The sequence below is a fragment of the Ranitomeya variabilis genome, chromosome 5 (genome assembly GCF_051348905.1).
Source record: "Ranitomeya variabilis isolate aRanVar5 chromosome 5, aRanVar5.hap1, whole genome shotgun sequence".
Classification (NCBI taxonomy): Eukaryota; Metazoa; Chordata; class Amphibia; order Anura; family Dendrobatidae; genus Ranitomeya; species Ranitomeya variabilis.
In genome coordinates, this window is record NC_135236.1 from 489148958 (window position 1) to 489170700 (window position 21743).

The window sequence follows — 21743 nt, forward strand, 5'->3', positions numbered from 1 at the left end:
CAGGCGCTGTGGAATAGCGCTTCCCTGGCACACAGTTGCCATACGTCTTATACAAATGGACATCTCTGGTACTGTTTTTTTTTCTGGTACTGGAAAAATCAGGATGTGTGAAACAGGCCTAGAAAAAATACACAGGGCTTCTTAATTTACTAAGTATCGTATACCCCCGAGTATAAGTCGAGGCACCTAATTTTGCCACAGAAAACTGGGTAAGCTTATTGACTCGAGTATAAGCCAGGTATGCATTGTCCCCTCATCCCTGTCCTGCTATTTGTGGCTCCACCCCATCCTGTTCTGCGTGGCTATCCCCAGTCCCGTCTGTATGCATGGCTCGGCTCCCCCTTGGCCCGTCTGTATGCATGGCTCGGCTCCCCCAGGGTCCTTTCTGTATGGATAGCTCCGCTCCCCCAGTCCGATCTGTATGGATGGCTCTGCTCCCCCAGTCCAGTCTGTATGGATGGCTCACCCTCCCCCAGTCCAGTCTGTATGGATGGCTCACCCTCCCCCAGTCCAGTCTGTATGGATGGCTCACCCTCCCCCAGTCCAGTCTGTATGGATGGCTCACCCTCCCCCAGTCCTACTCACCCTCCTCGCTCTATCTCCGTCGTCCCGGCGCGACAGTTCTTCCTGTGCTCAGCGGTCACGTGGTACTGCTCATTAAGGTCATGAATATACGCTCCACTCCTATGGGAGTGGAAAGCGTACATATTCATCACCCTAATGAGCGGTACCATGTGACCGCTCAGCACAGGAAGGGCTGCCACCCGGACAGAGATGCAGGGACCGAGTTGCAGCGACGGCGTCAGGAGGGTGAGTATGATGTCTTCTACTCTGCAGGCCCCCTCACCCGCAAGCTTTCTGGACAATGACTTGTGAATAAGCCAAGAGGGGCGTTTTCGGCACAAAAAAAATGTGCTGAAAATCTCGGCTTATACATGAGTATATACGGTAGATTCTTGTTCTGTAGCATGTAGATGAGATTTCAGAAAATGACAACCACCACACCAGTACATTTCAGTCTTTCACCCCTATCACTCCAGTTAAAAGTTAAGAATTATTGCATGACATTCAGCCACCAATGCAATAAAGTCAATATAAGGTACTCCAAAACAGAGCACAAATTTTCCAGTATATTGTTTGAGAAAAAAAAAAGAAAAAATTGGTGACATTTAAAATTACAAGCTATGCTGCAAAAAAAAACAAACAAAAAACAAGGCCTCATACGGCTATATTCTTGGAATAATCCATACAATGTATATTTGCTTTGCAATCATGTACAGTGCATAGGCAGAAAGCTGCTAATCAGCACTGAGCCGGGGCTATACAGAGCTCATGAATATGGAGAACTACATGGCAGCAGGTTTACTAGTCCCCTAGTGATGATCTCCTGCTGGTAAAAGTCCTGTTATCAAAATTACAGCAAACAGCCCAGAAAGTGACACATTGCTGTCATCAGGGTCTCTGTCCCTACATTATGCTGGAGATAGATGCCCTATACGTGACATGTGCCTCTTCATGAATTTGGTGGATCTTATACCCAAACGCCGCTCTTATTGAATCTGGAGCTGTTGGAGTTTCTACTCTGCTCAGCAAAAAAAATTATTCTATGTAACCAGCCTGGAAAAGCACTAAAAAATGTAGGAAAGAATAAACAGGCATTTCTATGTAAAATGGGACTGGCTGTGCATGTGCTCGGTCTGACAACCAAAAATAAACCCACAGAAAACCGCTTCTGGTCAGAACACCAGAGTTTCTTGAAGCGTCTTTCTTCCGGAAAATTGGGAGGCTTCCCACTGAGCCCCAGACGCATTAGACTTGAGGAAATCCTGCAGGTTCTGTGCTAACTCTGTGCAGTTCCAGCGACAGCCCCGCGGGGTCAGGTGTGCTCAGAGCCGGCGTGCTGGGGAGACATGCCCCCTGGCTGAGCTCTCACACCTGGGCGTCGGCTCTGGCCGCCATAGAGAAGCCTTCCCTTAGGTAAAGGAAAGCTCCCAGAGAACAATGGCGGCACACTGAGGCGTCCTCCCGCCTGAGACACCACAAGGCGTGTCCGACTCCGCTTACTTCCACGGCGAGAAGTCACTCCCATCTGCTGTATTGCCGCGCCACGCTTTACGGCACACTCACACAGTGAAACAACCCGCAGCCAGACTCTCTATGCCCAAGGAGGTGAACACGGTCCTCCCAGTTCCCACAATGCAGCGGGAAGAGCGGCGCAGGGCTCGTACGGTTCACGTCACACAATTCCCGGATGATCCCTATACTGTGTGCGGGGTTTCCAGACCCGGGATGACCACCTTGGTGTTAGATAACGGGGCCTACACCGCAAAGATCGGCTACAGCAACGGAGAAGTCAGGTGGGCTCACAGCTGAGAGCAGCCCGCCGGCGGGCTGCCTACCATAGAGTCCGCCCAGAGTGGCCGACTGGAGGACTCTCTATCCTGCGCTCCTCTCACTGGCCCGATGTTGGAGGACCAGCTGCCGCCTATATAGCACCAGTAATCTGGGTAGTAGGCACGGCGCGGGAATGTGCACACTGACACTGCGGGAATGTGTCCTCTGTGCACACTGACACTGCGGGAATGTGTCCTCTGTGCACACTGACACTGCGGGAATGTGTCCTCTGTGCACACTGACACTGCGGGAATGTGTCCTCTGTGCACACTGACACTGCGGGAATGTGTCCTCTGTGCACACTGACACTGCGGGAATGTGTCCTCTGTGCACACTGACACTGCGGGAATGTGTCCTCTGTGCACACTGACACTGCGGGAATGTGTCCTCTGTGCACACTGACACTGCGGGAATGTGTCCTCTGTGCACACTGACACTGCGGGAATGTGTCCTCTGTGCACACTGACACTGCGGGAATGTGTCCTCTGTGCACACTGACACTGCGGGAATGTGTTCTCTGTGCACACTGACACTGCTGTCATGTATCCAGCTAATAGGAGCAGCAGTGAAGGCACGGTGCAGGAATGTGTCCTCTGTGCACACTGACACTACGGCCATGTATCCACCTAATAGGAGCAGCAGTGAAGGCACGGTGCGGGAATGTGTCCTCTGTACACACTGACACTGCGGCCATGTATCCAGCTAATAGGAGCAGCAGTGAAGGCACGGTGCGGGAATGTGTCCTCTGTGCACACTGACACTGCGGCCATGTATCCAGCTAATAGGAGCAGCAGTGAAGGCACGGTGCGGGAATGTGTCCTCTGTGCACACTGACACTATCTGCGGCCATGTATCCAGCTAATAGCAGCAGTGAAGGCACGGTGCGGGAATGTGTCCTCTGCACACTGACACTGCGGCCATGTATCCAGCTAATAGGAGCAGCAATGTGTCCTCTGTGCACACTGACACTGCTGCCATGTATCCAGCTAATAGGAGCAGCAGTGAAGGCACGGTGCGGGAATGTGTCCTCTGAGCACACTGACACTGCGGCCATGTATGCAGCTAATAGGAGCAGCAGTGAAGGCACGGTGCGGGAATGTGTCCTCTGTGCACACTGACACTGCGGCCATGTATCCAGCTAATAGGAGCAGCAGTGAAGGCACGGTGCGGGAATGTGTCCTCTGTGCACACTGACACTATCTGCGGCCATGTATCCAGCTAATAGGAGCAGCAGTGAAGGCACGGTGCGGGAATGTGTCCTCTGCACACTGACACTGCGGCCATGTATCCAGCTAATAGGAGCAGCAATGTGTCCTCTGTGCACACTGACACTGCTGCCATGTATCCAGCTAATAGTAGCAGCAGTGAAGGCAAGGTGCGGGAATGTGTCCTCTGTGCACACTGACACTGCGGCCATGTATGCAGCTAATAGGAGCAGCAGTGAAGGCACGGTGCGGGAATGTGTCCTTCTGTGCACACTGACACTATCTGCGGCCATGTATCCAGCTAATAGGAGCAGCAGTGAAGGCATGATGCGGGAATGTGTCCTCTGCACACTGACACTGCGGCCATGTATCCCTCTTATAGGAGCAGCAGTGAAGGCATGGTGCGGGAATGTGTCCTCTGCACACTGACACTGCGGCCATGTATCCAGCTAATAGGAGCAGCAGTGAAGGCACGGTGTGGGAATGTGTCCTCTGTGCACACTGACACTGCGGCCATGTATGCAGCTAATAGTAGCAGCAGTGAAGGCACGGTGCGGGAATGTGTCCTCTGTGCACACTGACACTGCGGCCATGTATCCAGCTAATAGGAGCAGCAGTGAAGGCACGGTGCAGGAATGTGTCCTCTGTGCACACTGACACTGCTGCCATGTATGCAGCTAATAGGAGCAGCAGTGAAGGCATGGTGCGGGAATGTGTCCTCTGTGCACACTGACACTGCGGCCATGTATCCAGCTAATAGGAGCAGCAGTTAATGCACGGTGCGGGAATGTGTCCTCTGTGCACACTGACACTGCGGCCATGTATGCAGCTAATAGGAGCAGCAGTGAAGGCACAGTGCGGGAATGTGTCCTCTGTGCACACTGACACTGCGGCCATGTATGCAGCTAATAGGAGCAGTAGTGAAGGCAAGGTGCGGGAATGTGTCCTCTGTGCACACTGACACTGCGGCCATGAATGCAGCTAATAGGAGCAGTAGTGAAGGCATGGTGCGGGAATGTGTCCTCTGTGCACACTGACACTGCGGCCATGTATCCCTCTTATAGGAGCAGCAGTGAAGGCACGGTGCGGGAATGTGTCCTCTGTGCACACTGACACTGCGGCCATGTATGCAGCTAATAGGAGCAGCAGTGAAGGCACGGTGCGGGAATGTGTCCTCTGTGCACACTGACACTATCTGCGGCCATGTATCCAGCTTATAGGAGCAGCAGTGAAGGCATGATGCGGGAATGTGTCCTCTGCACACTGACACTGCTGCCATGTATCCAGCTAATAGGAGCAGCAGTGAAGGCATGGTGCGGGAATGTGTCCTCTGTGCACACTGACACTGCTGTCATGTATCCAGCTAATAGGAGCAGCAGTGAAGGCACAGTGCGGGAATGTGTCCTCTGTGCACACTGAAACTGCGGCCATGTATGCAGCTAATAGGAGCAGCAGTGAAGGCATGGTGCGGGAATGTGTCCTCTGTGCACACTGACACTGCGGCCATGTATCCAGCTAATAGAAGCAGCAGTTAATGCACGGTGCGGGAATGTGTCCTCTGTGCACACTGACACTGCGGCCATGTATGCAGCTAATAGGAGCAGCAGTGAAGGCAAGGTGCGGGAATGTGTCCTCTGTGCACACTGACACTGCGGCCATGTATGCAGCTAATAGGAGCAGCAGTGAAGGCACGGTGCGGGAATGTGTCCTCTGTGCACACTGACACTATCTGCGGCCATGTATCCAGCTAATAGGAGCAGCAGTGAAGGCATGATGCGGGAATGTGTCCTCTGCACACTGACACTGCGGCCATGTATCCCTCTTATAGGAGCAGCAGTGAAGGCATGGTGCGGGAATGTGTCCTCTGTGCACACTGACACTGCGGCCATGTATGCAGCTAATAGGAGCAGCAGTGAAGGCACGGTGCGGGAATGTGTCCTCTGTGCACACTGACACTGCGGCCATGTATCCAGCTAATAGGAGCAGCAGTGAAGGCACGGTGCGGGAATGTGTCCTCTGTGCACACTGACACTGCGGCCATGTATGCAGCTAATAGTAGCAGCAGTGAAGGCACGGTGCGGGAATGTGTCCTCTGTGCACACTGACACTGCGGCCATGTATGCAGCTAATAGGAGCAGCAGTGAAGGCACGGTGCGGGAATGTGTCCTCTGTGCACACTGACACTATCTGCGGCCATGTATCCAGCTAATAGGAGCAGCAGTGAAGGCATGATGCGGGAATGTGTCCTCTGCACACTGACACTGCGGCCATGTATCCCTCTTATAGGAGCAGCAGTGAAGGCATGGTGCGGGAATGTGTCCTCTGTGCACACTGACACTGCGGCCATGTATGCAGCTAATAGGAGCAGCAGTGAAGGCACGGTGCGGGAATGTGTCCTCTGTGCACACTGACACTGCTGCCATGTATCCAGCTAATAGGAGCAGCAGTGAAGGCATGGTGCGGGAATGTGTCCTCTGTGCACACTGACACTGCTGTCATGTATCCAGCTAATAGGAGTAGCAGTGAAGGCACAGTGCGGGAATGTGTCCTCTGTGCACACTGACACTGCGGCCATGTATGCAGCTAATAGGAGCAGCAGTGAAGGCATGGTGCGGGAATGTGTCCTCTGTGCACACTGACACTGCGGCCATGTATCCAGCTAATAGGAGCAGCAGTTAATGCACGGTGCGGGAATGTGTCCTCTGTGCACACTGACACTGCGGCCATGTATGCAGCTAATAGGAGCAGCAGTGAAGGCATGGTGCGGGAATGTGTCCTCTGTGCACACTGACACTGCTGTCATGTATCCAGCTAATAGGAGCAGCAGTGAAGGCACAGTGCGGGAATGTGTCCTCTGTGCACACTGACACTGCGGCCATGTATGCAGCTAATAGGAGCAGCAGTGAAGGCAAGGTGCGGGAATGTGTCCTCTGTGCACACTGACACTGCGGCCATGTATGCAGCTAATAGGAGCAGTAGTGAAGGCATGGTGCGGGAATGTGTCCTCTGTGCACACTGACACTGCGGCCATGTATCCCTCTTATAGGAGCAGCAGTGAAGGCATGGTGCTGGAATGTGTCCTCTGTGCACACTGACACTGCGGCCATGTATCCCTCTTATAGGAGCAGCAGTGAAGGCATGGTGCGGGAATGTGTCCTCTGTGCACACTGACACTTCGGCCATGTATCCCTCTTATAGGAGCAGCAGTGAAGGCATGGTGCGGGAATGTGTCCTCTGTGCACACTGACACTGCAGCCATGTATGCAGCTAATAGGAGCAGCAGTGAAGGCACGGTGCGGGAATGTGTCCTCTGTGCACACTGACACTGCGGCCATGTATCCAGCTAATAGGAGCAGCAGTGAAGGCACGGTGCGGGAATGTGTCCTCTGTGCACACTGACACTGCGGCCATGTATCCCTCTTATAGGAGCAGCAGTGAAGGCACGGTGCGGGAATGTGTCCTCTGTGGACACTGACACTGCGGCCATATATGCAGCTAATAGGAGCAGCAGTGAAGGCACGGTGCGGGAATGTGTCCTCTGTGCACACGGACACTGCGGCCATGTATCCAGCTAATAGGAGCAGCAGTGAAGGCATGATGCGGGAATGTGTCCTCTGCACACTGACACTGCGGCCATGTATCCAGCTAATAGGAGCAGCAGTGTAGGCACGGTGCGGGAATGTGTCCTCTGTGCACACTGACACTGCTGTCATGTATCCAGCTAATAGGAGCAGCAGTGAAGGCACGGTGCGGGAATGTGTCCTCTGTGCACACTGACACTGCGGCCATGTATGCAGCTAATAGGAGCAGCACTGAAGGCACGGTGTGGGAATGTGTCCTCTGTGCACACTGACACTGCGGCCATGTATCCAGCTAATAGGAGCAGCAGTGAAGGCATGGTGCGGGAATGTGTCCTCTGTGCACACTGACACTGCGGCCATGTATCCAGCTAATAGGAGCAGCAGTGAAGGCATGGTGCGGGAATGTGTCCTCTGTGCACACTGACACTGCTTCCATGTATCCAGCTAATAGGAGCAGCAGTGAAGGCACGGTGCGGGAATGTGTCCTCTGTGCACACTGACACTGCGGCCATGTATCCAGCTAATAGGAGCAGCAGTGAAGGCACGGTGCGGGAATGTGTCCTCTGTGCACACTGACACTGCGGCCATGTATCCCTCTTATAGGAGCAGCAGTGAAGGCACGGTGCGGGAATGTGTCCTCTGCACACTGACACTGCGGCCATGTATCCAGCTAATAGGAGCAGCAGTGAAGGCACGGTGCGGGAATGTGTCCTCTGTGCACAGTGACACTGCGGCCATGTATCCAGCTAATAGGAGCAGCAGTGAAGGCATGGTGCGGGAATGTGTCCTCTGTGCACACTGACACTGCGGCCATGTATGCAGCTAATAGGAGCAGCAGTGAAGGCACGGTGCGGGAATGTGTCCTCTGTGCACACTGACACTGCGGCCATGTATCCAGCTAATAGGAGCAGCAGTAAAGGCACGTTGCGGGAATGTGTCCTCTGTGCACACTGACACTATCTGCGGCCATGTATGCAGCTAATAGTAGCAGCAGTGAAGGCACGGTGCGGGAATGTGTCCTCTGTGCACACTGACACTGCGGCCATGTATCCAGCTAATAGGAGCAGCAGTGAAGGCACGGTGCAGGAATGTGTCCTCTGTGCACACTGACACTGCTGCCATGTATCCAGCTAATAGGAGCAGCAGTGAAGGCATGGTGCGGGAATGTGTCCTCTGTGCACACTGACACTGCTGTCATGTATCCAGCTAATAGGAGCAGCAGTGAAGGCACAGTGCGGGAATGTGTCCTCTGTGCACACTGACACTGCGGCCATGTATGCAGCTAATAGGAGCAGCAGTGAAGGCATGGTGCGGGAATGTGTCCTCTGTGCACACTGACACTGCTGTCATGTATCCAGCTAATAGGAGCAGCAGTGAAGGCACAGTGCGGGAGTGTGTCCTCTGTGCACACTGACACTGCGGCCATGTATGCAGCTAATAGGAGCAGCAATGAAGGCAAGGTGCGGGAATGTGTCCTCTGTGCACACTGACACTGCGGCCATGTATGCAGCTAATAGGAGCAGTAGTGAAGGCATGGTGCGGGAATGTGTCCTCTGTGCACACTGACACTGCGGCCATGTATCCCTCTTATAGGAGCAGCAGTGAAGGCATGGTGCGGGAATGTGTCCTCTGTGCACACTGACACTGCGGCCATGTATGCAGCTAATAGGAGCAGCAGTGAAGGCACGGTGCGGGAATGTGTCCTCTGTGCACACTGACACTGCGGCCATGTGTCCAGCTAATAGGAGCAGCAGTGAAGGCACGGTGCGGGAATGTGTCCTCTGTGCACACTGACACTGCGACCATGTATGCAGCAGTGAAGGCACGGTGCGGGAATGTGTCCTCTGTGCACACTGACACTATCTGCGGCCATGTATCCAGCTAATAGGAGCAGCAGTGAAGGCATGATGCGGGAATGTGTCCTCTGCACACTGACACTGCGGCCATGTATCCAGCTAATAGGAGCAGCAGTGTAGGCACGGTGCGGGAATGTGTCCTCTGTGCACACTGACACTGCTGTCATGTATCCAGCTAATAGGAGCAGCAGTGAAGTCACGGTGCGGGAATGTGTCCTCTGTGCACACTGACACTGCGGCCATGTATGCAGCTAATAGGAGCAGCACTGAAGGCACGGTGCGGGAATGTGTCCTCTGTGCACACTGACACTGCTGTCATGTATCCAGCTAATAGGAGCAGCAGTGAAGTCACGGTGCGGGAATGTGTCCTCTGTGCACACTGACACTGCGGCCATGTATCCAGCTAATAGGAGCAGCAGTGAAGGCATGGTGCGGGAATGTGTCCTCTGTGCACACTGACACTGCTGCCATGTATCCAGCTAATAGGAGCAGTAGTGAAGGCACGGTGCGGGAATGTGTCCTCTGTGCACACTGACACTGCGGCCATGTATCCAGCTAATAGGAGCAGCAGTGAAGGCACGGTGCGGGAATGTGTCCTCTGTGCACACTGACACTGCGGCCATGTATGCAGCTAATAGGAGCAGCAATGAAGGCACAGTGCGGGAATGTGTCCTCTGTGCACACTGACACTGCGGCCATGTATGCAGCTAATAGGAGCAGCAATGAAGGCAAGGTGCGGGAATGTGTCCTCTGTGCACACTGACACTGCGGCCATGTATGCAGCTAATAGGAGCAGTAGTGAAGGCACGGTGCAGGAATGTGTCCTCTGTGCACACTGACACTGCTGCCATGTATCCTGCTTAAAGGAGCAGCAGTGAAGGCACGGTGCGGGAATGTGTTCTCTGTGCACACTGACACTGCGGCCATGTATCCAGCTAATAGGAGCAGCAGTGAAGGCACGGTGCGGGAATGTGTCCTCTGTGCACACTGACACTGCGGCCATGTATGCAGCTAATAGGAGCAGCAGTGAAGGCATGGTGCGGGAATGTGTCCTCTGTGCACACTGACACTGCTGTCATGTATCCAGCTAATAGGAGCAGCAGTGAAGGCACAGTGCGGGAATGTGTCCTCTGTGCACACTGACACTGCGGCCATGTATGCAGCTAATAGGAGCAGCAATGAAGGCAAGGTGCGGGAATGTGTCCTCTGTGCACACTGACACTGCGGCCATGTATGCAGCTAATAGGAGCAGTAGTGAAGGCATGGTGCGGGAATGTGTCCTCTGTGCACACTGACACTGCGGCCATGTATCCCTCTTATAGGAGCAGCAGTGAAGGCATGGTGCGGGAATGTGTCCTCTGTGCACACTGACACTGCTGCCATGTATGCAGCTAATAGGAGCAGCAGTGAAGGCACGGTGCAGGAATGTGTCCTCTGTGCACACTGACACTGCGGCCATGTGTCCAGCTAATAGGAGCAGCAGTGAAGGCACGGTGCGGGAATGTGTCCTCTGTGCACACTGACACTGCGGCCATGTATCCCTCTTATAGGAGCAGCAGTGAAGGCACGGTGCGGGAATGTGTCCTCTGTGCACACTGACACTGCGGCCATGTATGCAGCTAATAGGAGCAGCAGTGAAGGCACGGTGCGGGAATGTGTCCTCTGTGCACACTGACACTATCTGCGGCCATGTATCCAGCTAATAGGAGCAGCAGTGTAGGCACGGTGCGGGAATGTGTCCTCTGTGCACACTGACACTGCTGTCATGTATCCAGCTAATAGGAGCAGCAGTGAAGTCACGGTGCGGGAATGTGTCCTCTGTGCACACTGACACTGCGGCCATGTATGCAGCTAATAGGAGCAGCACTGAAGGCACGGTGCGGGAATGTGTCCTCTGTGCACACTGACACTGCGGCCATGTATCCAGCTAATAGGAGCAGCAGTGAAGGCATGGTGCGGGAATGTGTCCTCTGTGCACACTGACACTGCTGCCATGTATCCAGCTAATAGGAGCAGTAGTGAAGGCACGGTGCGGGAATGTGTTCTCTGTGCACACTGACACTGCGGCCATGTATCCAGCTAATAGGAGCAGCAGTGAAGGCACGGTGCGGGATTGTGTCCTCTGTGCACACTGACACTGCTGCCATGTATCCAGCTAATAGGAGCAGCAGTGAAGGCATGGTGCGGGAATGTGTCCTCTGTGCACACTGACACTGCTTCCATGTATCCAGCTGATAGGAGCAGCAGTGAAGGCACAGTGCGGGAATGTGTCCTCTGTGCACACTGACACTGCGGCCATGTATCCAGCTAATAGGAGCAGCAGTGAAGGCACGGTGCGGGAATGTGTCCTCTGTGCACACTGACACTGCGGCCATATATCCCTCTTATAGGAGCAGCAGTGAAGGCACGGTGCGGGAATGTGTCCTCTGCACACTGACACTGCGGCCATGTATCCAGCTAATAGGAGCAGCAGTGAAGGCACGGTGCGGGAATGTGTCCTCTGTGCACAGTGACACTGCGGCCATGTATGCAGCTAATAGGAGCAGCAGTGAAGGCACGGTGCAGGAATGTGTCCTCTGTGCACACTGACACTGCGGCCATGTATCCAGCTAATAGGAGCAGCAGTGAAGGCACGGAGCGGGAATGTGTCCTCTGTGCACACTGACACTGCGGCCATGTATCCAGCTAATAGGAGCAGCAGTGAAGGCACGGTGCAGGAATGTGTCCTCTGTGCACACTGACACTGCGGCCATGTATCCAGCTAATAGGAGCAGCAGTGAAGGTACGGTGCGGGAATGTGTCCTCCGTGCACACTGACACTGCGGCCATGTATCCAGCTAATAGGAGCAGCAGTGAAGGCATGGTGCGAGAATGTGTCCTCTGTGCACACTGACACTGCCGAGTCTCCTGCGTGTCTGCTGCCATGTATCCCTCTTCTAGGAGCAGCACTGGCCAATGACGGACACAGGCAGCGCCAGGTTCACCTGGTAACTGATGGGGTCAGACTGCCTGCCTGTCACTTAGCCCCTTGAGAAGAAATAAAGCAGTTCCAGTTAACCTCTTCTAATCACTTCTCTATCTTGTATTCATTGCCTGTTTTCACTGCTAAATTCTTCAAAATTTCACCGCTGTTCATGAAATTTGTAGAAAGTTAAAAAAAATATATATCTTTCTCCTTTTTGTCTTTATTTGTGACATGTTAGCACAATAGTCTCACGTTTCACAAGCTAGCACAGAAATTGCATAAAAAAGACACACATTAAATCGCTCCAGGGAGGGGACTGGAGCACGTCTGAGACAAATTTGTGACTTCTGGAAATGTCCCAAATGATGAATCAAGCAAACACACGTCGATGTAGAGTATTCCCATAATTGCAGACTGAAAATAAAGCACACAAATTGAAAGATTATGTAAAAAAAAACAAACATGTATTGGGGCTGTCGAACTATAGTGAGACAAGCAGCAGCGGGGACTCAAACATAATACAGCACACCGAAGCCCGTCTATTAGCAGTAGAGCATGCTCACATAACACCTCATCCGAGCGTGCTCGCTCATCACTAGTAATAATGAGTCGGGCCCTTAGGTCTTTTCAGGTTCAGATGGAGTCCCTGATGGCATCCTCAGTGCGCCCCAGGGTGGGCTATGCCCCAGGCCTTGGGGTATGTGCTCACCTCACAACGTTTCGTTCAGGTGGATTCCACCTGGAAAGAGCACTGCAAAAAATGAACCTAATGCACAGCAATGTAAAAGCGACACCGCTGTGCCCATGGTCAGTATTTTGTTATTTGTTTTAACCCTTCAGGCTTCTGAGACCATGATGCAGTTAGGAGACATACCGTTCCTTCTCCAGGCGTCTTCGTTGGGAAGCTGTGCGCTCTGCCCTGATAAATGCCATGAATGTGCCCACTAGCACAAGGACAGAGTTTGGTTTTGTCCGCACGTCGCTTCCACTCCTTCTAGAGCTTTTGATGTGTTTGTAAGCTTTCTTTTCCCAGTTACCATTAGCGCAGTAGGCCACATATTAGTAGTGTGAACAGGGCCTTCATTTCTCCGACATCTGTAACTGATGTTTTTATTTTTAGTGTGATCCCAAACTGTCAATTCAGATCAAAGACAGCTCGCTTAAAGACATTCACAGCCAATCAGATTGATGAAGTAAAAGATCCATCTGGACTTTTTTATATTCTTCCGTTTCAGAAGGTAATTGATCTTTTTTTCATAATAATGTATTGATAAATCCTCACGGTGTCCCCTTCAGTTATTTCCTATCTGTATTGGTTTCTCCAGAGAGTGGTTGAGAACTACTGTAACATGGCTCCCATTATATCTTGTCACCAAGTGTTCTTAGGCCACGGTCACACTAGCAGTATTTGGTCAGCATTTTACCTCAGGAAGGATGTGTAAGCCAAAACCAGGAGTGGGTGATAAATACAGAAGTGGAGCATATGTTTCTATTATACTCTTCCTCTGATTGTTCCTCTCCTGGTTTTGGCTTACACATACTGAGGTGAAATACTGACCAAATACTGAGCGTGTGACCATGGCCAGTCCTGATTGATAAATCGTATTAGTTATCTAGTAATACTTCTTCACTAATCAGAAGTGATGACCTTATTTGTGACAATATTGATTGTCATCCAGTTTACCTGAACAGATGTAACTGAAAAATAGGCTATATGACAATTATTTTTTTTTTTAGTTAAAACTTTTTTAATAAAGGCTTTTGCTTTTTGGTGGCTAATGAATTGTGATAAAATGGCAGATTGTGACTCTCTTCCCTGACTGATTACTCATTCACCAAATTCTCAATTTCCGGGTAAAATGTGTATTCAGTGAGGACAGACTGAGCTAGGAGATGGCGGTGGCTATTGGTGAGATTCTGTGCAGATGGGAAAGCAGGCAGGATTAGGTAGGAGCTCTGCCTGCTCCTCATCCCCCTCTGCCGCCTGCTCCTCATCCCCCTCTGCCGCCTGCTCCTCGTCCCCCTCTGCCGCCTGCTCCTCGTCCCCCTCTGCCGCCTGCTCCTCCTCCCCCTCTGCTCCTCCTCCCCCTCTGCTCCTCATCCCCTTCTGCCGCCGGCTCCTCATCCCCTCTGCTCCTCATCCCCCTCTGCCGCCTGCTCCTCGTCCCCCTCTGCCGCCTGCTCCTCGTCCCCTCTGCCGCCTGCTCCTCGTCCCCTCTGCCGCCTGCTCCTCATCCCCCTCTGCCGCCTGCTCCTCATCCCCCTCTGCCGCCTGCTCCTCATCCCCCTCTGCCGCCTGCTCCTCATCCCCCTCTGCCGCCTGCTCCTCATCCCCCTCTGCCGCCTGCTCCTCATCCCCCTCTGCCGCCTGCTCCTCATCCCCCTCTGCCGCCTGCTCCTCATCCCCCTCTGCCGCCTGCTCCTCATCCCCCTCTGCCGCCTGCTCCTCATCCCCCTCTGCCGCCTGCTCCTCATCCCCCTCTGCCGCCTGCTCCTCATCCCCTCTGCTCCTCATCCCCTCTGCTCCTCATCCCCTCTGCTCCTCCTCCCCCTCTGCTCCTCCTCCCCCTCTGCTCCTCATCCCCCTCTGCCGCTGGCTCCTCATCCCCCTCTGCCGCTGGCTCCTCATCCCCCTCTGCCGCTGGCTCCTCATCCCCCTCTGCCGCCGGCTTCTCATCCCCCTCTGCCACCAGCTCCTCATCCCCTGTATAGAGTTTGATCAGTGGTGACTCCCTTCTATCAGTAAGGTAACAGTCTGTCTTCACTGAATACAGGTTTTACCTGGGAATTGAGAATTTTGAGAATGAATCATCCGTCCAGGCAGAGAAAGATTTCTGTGATAAGATACATTACATAGTTTCTTATTTTCACATGTACTATTGATTTTATGCAATAAAAATTAAACTGACGATTATTCTTTAACTTGTAAAACAAGCCCTATAATGATTTTAGTTATGTCTATACAGACCTCAAATGGTGTGCTGGCAAATTAAAGATTCTCTAATATAATATCATGCCAATGTATGCAGGTACAGTTAGGTCCATATATATTTGGACAGAGACAACGTTTTTCTAATTTTGGTTATAGACATTACCACAATGAATTTTAAACAAAACAATTCAGATGCAGTTGAAGTTCAGACTTTCAGCTTTCATTTGAGGGTATCCACATTAAAATTGGATGAAGGGTTTAGGAGCTTCCGCTCCTTAACATGTGCCACCCTGTTTTTAAAGGGACCAAAAGTAATTGGACAATTGACTCCAAGGCTATTTCATGGACAGTTGTGGGCAATCCCTTCATTATGTCATTCTGAATTAAGCAGATAAAAGGCCTGGAGTTGATTTGAGGTGTGGTGCTTGCATTTGGAAGGTTTTGCTGTGAAGTAAACATGCGGCAAAGGAGCTCTCCATGAAGGTGAAACAAGCCATCCTTAAGCTGCGAAAACAGAAAAAACCCATCCGAGAAATTGCTACAATATTAGGAGTGGCAAAATCTACAGTTTGGTACATCCTGAGAAAGAAAGAAAGCACTGGTGAACTCATCAATGCAAAAAGACCTGGGCGCCCACAGAAGACAACAGTGGTGGGTGATCGCAGAATAATCTCCATGGTGAAGAGAAACCCCTTCACAACAGCCAACCAAGTGAACAACACTCTCCCGGAGGTCGGCGTATCAATATCCAAATCTATCATAAAGAGAAGACTGCATGAAAGTAACTACAGAGGGTTCACTGCACGGTGCAAGCCACTCATAAGTGTCAAGAATAAAAAGGCTAGACTGGACTTTGCTAAAAAACATCTAAAAAAGCCAGCACAGTTCAGGAAGAACATTCTTTGGACAGATGAAATCAAGATCAACCTCTATCAGAATGATGGAATGAGAAAAGTATGGGGAAGGTGTGGTACAGCTCATGATCCAAAGCATACCACATCATCTGTAAAACACGGCGGAGGCAGTGTGATGGCTTGGGCATGCATGGCTGCCAGTGGCACTGGGTCACTAGTGTTTATTGATGATGTGACACAGGACAGAAGCAGCCGAATGAATTCTGAGGTATTCAGAGCCATACTGTGTGCTCAGATCCAGCCAAATGCAGCCAAACTGATTGGTCGTCGTTTCATACTACAGATGGACAATGACCCAAAACATAAAGCCAAAGCAACCCAGGAGTTTATTAAAGCAAAGAAGTGGAATATTCTTGAATGGCCAAGTCAGTCACCTGAGCTCAACCCAATTGAGCATGCATTTCACTTGTTAAAGACTAAACTTCAGACAGAAAGGCCCACAAACAAACAGCAACTGAAAACCACCGCAGTGAAGGCCTGGCAGAGCATCAAAAAGGAGGAAACACAGCGCCTGGTGATGTCCATGAGTTCAAGACTTCAGGCAGTCATTGCCAACAAAGGATTTTCAACCAAGTACTAGAAATGAACATTTTATTTACAATTATTTAATCTGTCCAATTACTTTTGGTCCCTTTAAAAACAGGGTGGCACATGTTAAGGAGCTGAAACTCTTAAACCCTTCATCCAATTTTAATGTGGATACCCTCAAATGAAAGCTGAAAGTCTGAACTTCAACTGCATCTGAATCGTTTTGTTTAAAATTTATTGTGGTAATGTCTGTAACCAAAATTAGAAAAATGTTGTCTCTGTCCAAATATATATGGACCTAAGTGTATATGTGTGTGTATTAAATCTGTGCTGAATATACTAAAATAGTAGTAATTCAATATGTTTCTGCATTGTCAATGGTGATGCGTTCAGTACTTCTAATACTTTTTGTTACTTTACTGATATGTTCTTTTATTACCAGGGTTATTTGGTGAATTGGGATGTCCAAAGACAAGTATGGGATTATCTTTTTGGCAAGGAAATGTTTCAGGTAATGAACTGCATGTGATATGCCTGTAATATTGAGCTTATGAGTATTGGTAGTTGAGAACTTTTCATAAATGGATTCATTAGTTTTTATGACATTGAGTCCCATGCATTATTTATACTGGAACCAAAACCATCTGGAAATGTTTCTTATATTAAATTTCACAAACCATTTGATATGCAAGTTATAAGGCGTTTATAATAGGCTCGTTTCTTCTATGCAACACTAAAAGATCGTCCAGCGTGATTCTGCTGTACATAATGCAAACTTAAAGCAATCATCAACTATACATGCTGGAGACAAATATATGGTATGTACTATATTTAAAGGGAATCTCGGCAGGTTTTTGCTACTTATTTTGAGACCATGAATGATGTAGGCAAAGAGACCCTGATTCCAGCGACGAATCCCTTAGTTTACTAGGTGCAGCAGTTGTGACACAGAGTTCTTAGATGTAGCAGAGCTCAGAATGCTATCCCCACCCTCACCGCAGCTCTCTATGTACATGCCAGTGCTCTATGCAATGTGGTCCAGGCGGTGATAATCTCCTAGCGATAAAACCTTCATTGCATATAAACAGCTTAATCAATGACACACTGCTGAACTCCGTGTCTTTGCTGGCTCATGCTGTGCTTAGATTACATAGCAAAAATCTGCTGATAGATTCCCTTTAAGAAACCACTGCACAACAGTTAGTGTTGTCAAAAGAGAACAGGATGCCAGCGTTGTACAGAATATTGCTCATTTATTAACTTTTCCTGACCCTTGAAAACAAGAACATTTCAAAGCTGCCGCTTCAACAGGTTAGGTACTTTATTTTTTTTTCTGGTATCGAACATCCTTCCTGATGGGGGAAGAGGACGCTTGTGGATAACTTTTAGAACATGCCATGTGTTTTTTCCTCTCTTCATATAGGTCATGGGATATAAGTTGGGCGCTGGCCTAATCTCCTCTGAGCCTTCTAGTAGACATAAATATGAAGAGTAATCCCGCTAAGAATGCACCATTGTTGGCCATTGCGCAGCTATACAGTGGCACTTCACCCATTGGTAGCGTTTTTTTGCGGTGCCCAGCAGCAGTATACTGATGTTGGCTCTACAGATTATATTTTGAGAATGGAGCCCTCTGAAAAGCTCTGAAAATGTATTTCTTTTTCTTAACCACTATAGAATGTGCTTCTTTACATTTGTAAATGTAAAAGGTTTTATTTTTCTCTAAGGTGGACTTTGTGGAATCAAACATAATAATCACGGAGCCATATTTTAACTTCAGTTCAATTCAAGAGTCTATGAATGAGATCCTCTTTGAAGAATATCAGTTCCAGGCAGCGCTAAGAGTGAACCGTATGTATTTCCTGCAGTCATTTCGATATTGGGGTAAGTGACAGCCAGATGTTAATATTCTGCTCCGTTCTGTTTTGGAAGCTGGGGCTCTGAGCGCCCACCGATACTTTCATGACAACCCTTCAGAGCTGTGCTGCGTCATCGTAGACACCGGCTATTCCTTCACTCACATTGTACCCTACTGTCGCAGTAAGAAGAAGCAAGAAGGAATAATCAGGTAGGAGCATGGCTGAGGACACTGACCTGTTTCTTAACCCCTTTCTGACCTCGGACGGGATAGTGCGTCTGAGGTCAGAACCCCCGCTTTGATGCGGGCTCCGGCGGGACATATCAGCTGTTTTTAGTACAGCTGAAATGTGCCCGCAATAGCTGCTGGTGGAATCGCGATCCACCCGCCGCTATTAACTAGTTAAATGCCGCTGTCAAACGCTGACAGCGGCATTTAACTAGCGCTTCCGGCCATCGGGCCGGAAATGAGCGTATCGCTGACCTCTGTCAAGTGATCTGGGGGTCAGCGATGCGTCAGAATGACAACCAGAGACCTCTATGGTTGTTGATGCAGGATTGCTATGAGTGCCACCCTGTGGTCGGCGCTCATAGCAATGCAACAATTCTACTACATAGGAGCGATCTGAGCTCCCCTCCTATGTAGCTGAGGCAATCAGGTTGTGCCAGCTTCTAGTCTCCCATGGAGGCTATTGAAGCATGGCAAAAGTAAAAAAAAAAAAAAAAAGTTCTAAAAAATAAGAAATGTGTGTGTATATATGTATGTGTGTATATATATATATATATATATATATATATATATATATATATAATATTTAAATCACCCCCCTTTCGCTCCATTCAAAATAAAACAATAAAAAAAAATCAAACCTACACACGCTAAATGGCGTAGCGAGAAAAATTTTGAAACGCCAGAATTAGGTATTTTTGGCCGCTGCGCCATTGAATTAATATGCAATAACGGGCGATCAAAAGAACGTATCTGCACCAAAATGGTATCATTAAAAACGTCAGCTCAGCATGCAAAAAATGAGCCCTCACCCAACCCCAGATCACGAAAAATGGAGGTGCTACGGGTATCAGAAAATTGCGTAAATTTTTATTTTTTTTTTAGCAAAGTTTGGAATTTTTTTTCACCACTTAGATAAAAAATAACCTAGACATGTTTGGTGTCTATGAACTCGTAATGACCTGGAGAATCATTATGGCAGGTCAGTTTTAGCATTTAGTGAACCAAGCAAAAAAGCCAAACAAAAAACAAGTGTGCGATTGCACTTATTTTTTGCAATTTCACCGCACTTGGAATTTTTTTTTCCCGTTTTCTAGTACTTGACATGCTAAAACCAATGATGTCGTTCTAAAGTACCGCTCGACCTGCAAAAAATAAGCCCTCACATGGCCATATTGACAGAAGATAAAAAGTTACGGCTCTGGGAAGGAGGGGAGCGAAAAACGAAAAAACGAAAATACCCTGGGTCATGAAGGGGTTAAAGCTTGCTGCTTTCTAGTTAGAATGAGAAGTGCTAGTGTCTTAGTCGTTCTGGATATGCCTGTGTACCGTTGTCATTTGTTCTTTCAGGATTAATGTTGGAGGAAAGTTGTTAACAAATCATCTCAAAGAGATCATATCGTACAGGTAAGCTTCCTCTGGCATCGTAAAACCAGTGTAAGGTCTGTACCTTCAGATCCATCGATCACCTGTCCACACAGTAGGTGTAGAAATGTGGTAGTACTCGTGTGTGAATATCACTCCAACATTAGCTTTCTTGTAACGAGTGACGATAGCAGTTCTGTCAGTCCTACAGCAGTGAGCAGGTAGTAGACGTGTTTGCGAACTACCACTACAAAGGATATTGGGACCCTTGTTTTTGGGATCACTGTCAAATCCTCTAGGAATCATACATATATTTACCTATTCTGCCAATGGCTAATAAATGTGTTTTTCAGGACACTGTTTTCTAAAATATTTTAAATTGTCTCAATTTAAGCTTTAAAGGGAATCGGTCAGCAGGTTTATGTAATCCGAGGGCAGCATGAGGTAGAGGCTGAGACACTGATTTCAGCGATGTGTCACTTATTTGTCTACGTGCTCTTGTTTCAATGCAATGATTGTTTTAACAGCTCATGTAGTCTTGGTCCAAAGAACGCCCCCAGCTATGGTAGATTTTGACCCATTTATCTACATATATGTTTATTTTCAGGTTTTAGTAGTGTCTTATTTTATGCCAGGAATAGGACAGTCTCTGTTACATATACTTACCATTGTTATCCTATAGATTGTGCTAGCTAGCTGCTAATTAAAACCCTGTGTGCATCGTTTGTTCTGATTGGTCCCGCATGCTCCTGGTGGTGTGATGTCACCCCCAGGAGAAGGCAGTGCACCAAAATGCGCGTCGGGGCCTTGCACCACATCTCACATGAGGTAATGTCTCTTTCCGTACTTCTCTTTAGACTTTTTGTTTTTCTAGTTCTCTTGTTCCTGTTGGTCTAAGCTATCCTAGTCTGGTATGTTTTTGATACCATACAGTGTAAGTGTATAATACCTCGAGGAACATTGACTTGTTTTCTGTAGAATATAGACATACCGTACATGTGTTTTGACTTGCCTCCTGTTACATATTATATGTGTGATTGTGGCGCCATCTTGTGGTTTCCCAGTTTTTAACAATTTTTAATGTACAATTCTCTCTTCTTGTTGTAATAAACTTTCCATTTGCTTTTGCTACATGTGGTTCTTGTGTACAATTTTTGGTAGGATCCTAATGTTCACAGAAAGATGTGGTGTGAGCATGATTAGCTTTCTGAGCTAAAAACTCCTGCTGCCCCCAGTAAACTGAGTGATACATCGTTAGAATCGGGGTCTCTTTTCCTACATTATGCTGCTCCCAGATGAGGTAACAAAAACCGGGTGACCGATTCCCTTTAAGCTGTGTGTGCAAAATGTGAAGCATTAACATAATGTAAATAGATTTTTACCTAGATTATTTATGTCTAAAAGTCCTTATAGAAGTTGTTGGGATAGAAATAAGGGTCTTTCAAATTGTGGTCTCCGGAGAAGTTTCACTTTTCTATTTTGCCACGTTTTGATAATATTTACTTGTGAGCAAGCAAGGTGGCAACTGATTGAGACAGTGAGGCCATGTAAGAGCCTTTTTCTATCTGGGACAAGCAGTGATTTGCTGCCTTCTCTGACATGATTTTTTTTTAAACAACTATATTCAGTTCAGTTGGCTTCTTTTGTATCCATATATTTTTTTCTATATATTCAATATGCACATATTAATTTTTCCCACAGACAGTTGCATGTTATGGATGAGAGCCACGTAATCAATCAAGTAAAAGAAGATGTGTGCTATGTAGCTGCCGATTTTTATAAAGACATGGAAGTGGCAAAGTACGTATCGAGATGCTGATTAGATTTCTGATGAAACTGTGAGGTTTGGATGCCGCCTTCAAAGCTGTCCCAGCCAGCGCTTAGCAGGGAATGGCTCCTTTCATAAAGGATTCCAAG

The 21743-nt window shown here is 48.9% G+C and overlaps 1 protein-coding gene across 1 annotated transcript in view; it reads left to right on the forward strand.

Annotated features, from left to right (window-relative positions):
• Window positions 1-1794: 1794 nt before the first annotated feature.
• The window catches only part of ACTR6 (actin related protein 6), a 31851-nt gene continuing 11902 nt past the window's right edge, over window positions 1795-21743 (forward strand). The window contains exons 1-7 of the mRNA XM_077265571.1: window positions 1795-2357; window positions 13122-13239; window positions 16818-16886; window positions 18103-18226; window positions 18308-18443; window positions 19812-19868; window positions 21528-21626. Coding sequence (XP_077121686.1) covers window positions 2158-2357; window positions 13122-13239; window positions 16818-16886; window positions 18103-18226; window positions 18308-18443; window positions 19812-19868; window positions 21528-21626 — 803 coding nt within the window. The 5' untranslated portion in view covers window positions 1795-2157. The remainder of the gene's footprint in view (window positions 2358-13121; window positions 13240-16817; window positions 16887-18102; window positions 18227-18307; window positions 18444-19811; window positions 19869-21527; window positions 21627-21743) is intronic.